This window comes from Phalangium opilio, unplaced genomic scaffold (assembly GCF_054372755.1).
Source record: "Phalangium opilio isolate 3A_F unplaced genomic scaffold, DU_Popi_V2 ptg000094l_1, whole genome shotgun sequence".
NCBI lineage: Eukaryota > Metazoa > Arthropoda > Arachnida > Opiliones > Phalangiidae > Phalangium > Phalangium opilio.
This window is the reverse complement of record NW_028324199.1, coordinates 5668214-5674328: the sequence shown is the minus strand read 5'-3', so window position 1 is coordinate 5674328 and position 6115 is coordinate 5668214. Positions and strand designations below refer to the sequence as shown.

The window sequence follows — 6115 nt, the reverse complement described above, 5'->3', positions numbered from 1 at the left end:
CTAAAAATGTCTTTTCGTCTATCCAGCCTCCACACACAAACCACAAACATACACAACCACATATCATAATCAAAAAAGACTTTCGTATTCGTACCTAAAAACCGATTATAACTACCAGAAGTAAAATAATGGACTAGAAGTGAAGAGCTCTAGCATTTTTAATAGATCCTGGCACTAGTGAACAAATTTGAGGATTTAATGCCGCTTCCATCGCGCCTACACTAGAGAGGAAAAAATTGGTGAGTTCCAAAACATTTCCTGCCCCCTTCCCCTCAACCTAAAGCCGCGGAACACGGACGCGGGTGCTTGAATCTAGTTCGGCTGTCTACCGCCGCGAGCGTCTCACGTTTTGGAGGAAAAATTCATAAACCGCTACCAGAGCGCCAACCGTTGGTGTCTTATCAAGAATATTCACTTTCGCCAAGTGAAGAATTTGGTTACCTCGATAAGTACTTCTAGTCCCTTATCCTACTTCTGTAACTACATATATATTGAAGGGTCATGAGAAGTATTCAACGAAACAAACACAGCCTTTATAGATAGTGCTCTTCCGCCTGAAACTGAATCTCTCACTCTAGGTACCTTGCCCGCACTCCCTATCTCACCAACCACTAACCAAAACTAGTTGGGAAACCAAAATAACCTCTCCGAGTAGAGACGCAGAATATCTGCTAAGCGGCCGAATACTTTACCTTATGTTAATGACGTTTTTGATGAAATTTGAGGAGTTGATTGAGAGTTGAAACGAACTAAAGGACGTTAAGAAAGTGTTTTTTCCGTAATGCAAAGGCTTTTTCGAGGTGTAATCACGATTACAAAAATATTCCAAATGACTAATACTCCCAATGTAAACCGCGTTTCCCTTGTTGAAGACGGCATTCCAGCCTTCTCCCTTCTTCAGCGGGAACTTCTTCCATCTTCTGTCGTGTTCTTTAATGACATCTGGACGGGTGGCCTATTCAACACAACTATAAATTCAACCTTAGAAATTTTAATGATAAAATGAAAGCTAGGTTGAATTGGAGCATTTTGGGGGGTTGGATCAGAGAGGAGTAAAATTGGAGTCGTATTGTGGGGGTGAACTAGCATTCTGCACCGCGAGACCTAGTCTATATCTATATAAATGAAAGTCCTGACTGACTGATAGTCAACGCCCAGCCCAAACCGCTTGCCCAAGAAAGCTGAAAATTTGCAGGGACGTTACTCATAAGTAGTAGGGCGTAATAAGAAAGATTTTTTCAATCCGCTGCCATTTTAATAAATGGCGCCCAGAAATGAAAATATATTCTCTATGCAACAAAGTCCGCGCGTTTCAACCGATTTCACAAATGTTTAGTACACTGGTTTCCTTTAACTTATAGACCGGCTGAATAGTCTTTTGGGTTCTATTTGTCGCCATCTTTTTAAATGGCGGCCAGAAATTTAAGAACCCTTCTTTATGGAATAATGTCCGCGTGAAAAGTAATAAAAAATGCATCCCTAGGGGCTGACGGGCAACGCCGAGTGCTTTCGCTCCTAGAGTGCTACAAAAATATTAGTCCAATAAGTAAAATCTACCCATTCTTTATATCATTTTGCTGGAAGTTCTTATTACACGTGAGTGACGCTAGTCTCCCATATGAGCCAAAGGTTCATTCTTGTCGCGTTGCTTACTGTTTCTACTTTATATATTGAGCAGCTATTTGGCACCCACTCTCCAACACAAAATGTATTATTTTCTAAAGTTCTCTTACTGATTGCGAACTACAGCAAATGAACGCCTTTTTATCTATGTGTGACGTAGAATGTAGGATTGAGAACCTGGTGACCTTGAAAGTGGCGTTTGTTGTTTGTGAAAATAAACCAAAACCAAGAAGTGTAGTATGGATGATAAGTGGCGAGCATTCAATTCGACGAATCGAATTTGCCATTTGGAGATTAACGAGTATTCGAATCACCAAACGACTATTCAAAAAGAAATTCGAATTACAGGGGTTTTAAATACGAATACAGTTCCCTAAAACCAAGAAATCGTTTGCAAGGGGTTAAATTCAAATAGAAAAGGAGAATTCGGTTTAAAATGGGAGGGACTACTATGGTCATATGACATATCAAGCGGGTTTTTTTGGAATTTCAACGCGATTGCGCAGTTCGCGGTTTGTTTTCTCTCACGAAATACTCAGTCTTAGCGTGGGGAGCTGAAAGAAAGGAAAAATTCCATTCTATTGGGGAACTACAATATTTTTTCTGTTAATTTTAAAATTTTCCTAATTGTCGGACACCCAATTTTCAGGCTTCCAATATTTGGAAAACCAGTTGTCGAAACCCAATTGTCGTAGACGTAGAACGTTTTGGGGAAAATGTCAATACAAAAGGGTTTCTTGATGGAGCAAGAGATTCTCGCGACATAAAACTGTTCTTTGTGGTCACAACTAGGGATGTACCGATATGGGTACAGCCGATATATCGGTCGATATTATCGGCCCATAAAAAATATAATTCATGATCTCCATGAATATAGTTTCCAAGAGTAGAATCAACATTATTTTACTAGAGACATGTTTCACATCTCTTTCGTTTAATATGGTACCGCTACATATTTTAGCCTTAACCCTCTTCCTTAAAAAATGGTGTGGTCTAAGTTAAATGCTTGCTTGGTTTTTAGTAAAAATGCAGCTCCTTTCTTTGTTCAACAAGAAGTAGCGTTGTAAGCAAACTTATGGACCACAAGTGAAAAGTTCAAAGTGTACATTAGTGAAACCAAACGCATTAAAGAGCGTCATTGTCGACTTTGATTTTTTGTGTGAGTGATGGGAAACTAGGAAAATTACTTACTCATAGTCGTGAACAACGGGATAAAACTGAGATTGTTGAAAACCTTGCATTTTTAAAGGGAAATGTTAAATTGAGGGAATAAATTTGTGTGAAGCGTTTCATTAAGTACTAATTGAGCACCATTTAACTTGTCAAGTTTTTCCCAAAATTATCGGTTTACAAGAAGCCGATATTGGCCGATACCGATATGAAAAAGATAGCCCGATATATCGGTGCATCCCTAGTTACAACCAACCTTTCTGTGTTTTGTTCACCTGAAGCACGACCCATACCATCTCTATACTGTATGATTTCAAACAAAGTTCAGACCCGAGATTTTCTACACCATGGAAAATAAAAGCTGGATGAAGTTACTTTACACAGCCAAGACTGTGGTATTAGGCATTGCAATCTTAACCTAGTTAAGATTTTATCCACAGTTCATTGGAAAACTGGTTAGGAAGTTTGTGGTCGGAACAACAACAGGGATAGATTTAATTTTAGAAGTAGGAATGGAAAACGCTTAGTATTTACTTCAGTCCGACTCATAGCCCCTCCTCCAACACGTAATGAAAAGTTTAATTTATCTTATTGTCTCACTTAAACTACGTTTTGTACGCTACTGACGGGGACGGTGAAAAATACGTAATTCCTTTTTACCTCTGTCGCTCTGACCCACCTTTTTTTTCATCCTCCTCCGTCTCGTGGAAGGGGATCAGGGACTTTAACGCGCGCACAGATTATTCTGTTCTCCATTCCTACTTCTGAAAATAAATCTATCCCTGGTTGGAATGATTACTTTCTGTAGAGTTTGGGGTTATTAAGCCAAAGAAAAGACGATGAAGTAAACTTAAAGTTTGATTTCACCTGAACAAATTTAGAGCAGTCGTAATTTTTATTCTGAAAAATAATGCGCATCTTGGGGTATTTCAAGATATCATCAAAGTCATTTATATTGCGATCGACATCCACCGTCAATTTGGTCGACAGGTGGGCTTTGAAGACTTCCACCAAAATAAAACAACCGACGAAGTAGGTGGCAAAAATAACCTTCTTGGCAGTTTCGTATTTGTCCGTCAAGTTATTATTGGACGCTCCGAAGGAAAACCGCCGGAGTCGTATCACGAATTGAAGGGTATTCCTCAAGATGCGACACCAAGGCTTCAAATTGAACAAGGCAAGAAAGAGAGCCATAATTATCCACACCTATAAATTTAGAAAATGTTCAGTTAGGACTCGTGACGAGCGAGCCGAGTTCGAGCCGAGGCAACACTTTGGTGGCTCGATTAATTAACGAGCGACCTTTTTTATGGTCGAGCTGACAGGTATCGAGCCACTACGACTCGCGAGCTTAGTCAGTGAAATAGTGCTTTCCATTTAGTCCTCTCCACCTATAGCATGACATAAAACGTTTGAAAATTTGCTTTCCCTCGCCTCGAACTGGTGCCTCCGAGAAATCTAGGCCCGTGCCTATCGCGAAGCGAGAATATTTTTTAACTAATTTAGTTCGCTGTGTTTTCTCACTTGGGGCCGCTTTTAGTATAGTAAAATAAAAATAAGTTCAGCCTCGTGACCCCGTCGACTGCTGCAATATTAGGGCAAGGCATAGACGTAGAGCGGTGAAGCCGAGGTCGCGGATAGTAAAAAAATATTTGAGCAAATTTCCGCAGACCTTTTTTAAACAATCATGCCCAAGAAGTAAAGGATAAAAAAGCATAAATAGTGTTGCATCTTCATAGTCAAGCTATCAAAACTTCGGAAAATTTATTGGTCAAAATGTCCAGAGAACCCCTTAGTTTTTTAAAACAATTATGGGACATTTTAATATTTTATTGGACAACGTCCAGGGTCCTGTGCTTATTTCCGGCCCTGGTCCAAAACCAGTTTATTAATTGCTTGGACTAGTTTTTAAATTCAAGAAGTGGTGGTTACTACCACTGATCGTCTGGACTAGTTTATGAATTGCAAATCTATAGGAGAACAAAGGCTGGGACCAGTCCGGAGACCCCTCGTCCTTTACTATTTCGTACCGTACGACCCTACCTAAACGCTGAGAATGCTGGGAGGACTTCGGTGCCGTAAAGGTGGGGGGTATTGAGGAAACGTAAAAGCTACATGTACGGGAGTAAAAACATGCCTGAGGACGAAAGACTTGAAGGAAGGCGGTCAATGATATGTGGTACTCGGCTTCGCTGTAGTAAGACAGCATGTTGTGTTCAAAGTTAAAAAATGGGTGCGTGCAAGTTCGATGATACCGTCCCATGAAGGCCAGACTTGAAAAACTAACACGCGAGTAAATCGGGTATAGATCACCGGACTGAAACCATATAAAAAGAGTTACAAATTTAAATAAGCCATTGATACGGAAAAAAGCCATACTTACCCCTTGGTAAGCATTGGCGACGGGAATGTACGTTATATTTACTCTGAAAATGAACAAAATAATTAATTAAACACTTAGCTTTTATGATAAAATGATTTAGCCTATATAGCAAAATTTACCGGCCTGTAGGATGAAGAAGAAAGTCCATGTAAAGTTTATCTCCGGCATGGTGCCACTTGAAATTAAATGTTTTGGTAACATTGTCGTATTGCTTCTGGAAAAACCAAAATTTCTAAGAAAATGGAATTTGACCAATATTTTAAAATTGCACGGTTTACAGGTGCAAATTTGTGTGGTTATCTTCAAATCTATATCTATATAAATCAAAGTCCTGACTGACTGACTGATAATGAACGCCCAGCCCAAACCGCTTGCCCTAGAAGGCTGAAAATTTTCAGCAACGTTACTCATAAGTAGTAGGCGCGTAATAAGAAATATTTCCCCCCAATCCTCCGCCATCTTAAAAAAACGACCGGAAATATAAAAAATCTTCTATATGCAACAAAGTCCGTGCGTTTCAACCGATCCCACAAATATTTAGTACACTGGTTTCCTTTAACCTATAGACGGGTTGAAAGGTCTTTTGGGTTCGATTTGTTGCAATCTTTTAAATGGCGGCCAGAAACTTAAGAACCCTTCTTTATGGAATAATGTCCGCGTGAAAAGTAATAAAAAATGCATCCCTAGGGGCTGACGGGCAACGCCGAGTGCTTTCGCTCCTAGAGTGCTACAAAATATTAGTCATCAGTAAAATTTACCCATTCTTTATATCATTTTGATGGAAGGCCTTATTACACGCGAGCAACGCCGCGGGAATAACAGCTACTATTTTATAATTGCACGGTTTACAGGTGCAAATTTATGTGGTTATCTTCAAATTAAATTTAATTCGTCTCAAGTTTTCATACACGTATGATTGATAAACTAGCTAACCAGGAA

At 39.6% G+C, this 6115-nt stretch overlaps 2 protein-coding genes across 2 annotated transcripts; both read right to left on the bottom strand.

The window, feature by feature from the left end:
• Window positions 1–249: 249 nt before the first annotated feature.
• LOC149639902 (uncharacterized) lies at window positions 250–4257 on the bottom strand. The gene is made up of 2 exons (XM_089850725.1): window positions 3661–4257; window positions 250–955 (listed from the first exon to the last, which is right to left on the bottom strand). Exons 1-2 carry the CDS (start codon window positions 3985–3987, stop codon window positions 689–691), a joined length of 594 nt encoding a protein of 197 aa, XP_089706851.1. The 5' UTR covers window positions 3988–4257; the 3' UTR covers window positions 250–688.
• Window positions 4258–4670: 413 nt separating this feature from the next.
• Window positions 4671–5342, bottom strand: LOC149639901 (uncharacterized). The gene is made up of 3 exons (XM_089850724.1): window positions 5296–5342; window positions 5177–5219; window positions 4671–5110 (listed from the first exon to the last, which is right to left on the bottom strand). The coding sequence occupies exons 1-3, from the start codon at window positions 5322–5324 to the stop codon at window positions 4682–4684; spliced, it is 501 nt and encodes a 166-aa protein (XP_089706850.1). The 5' UTR covers window positions 5325–5342; the 3' UTR covers window positions 4671–4681.
• Between the last annotated feature and the right edge of the window lie 773 nt (window positions 5343–6115).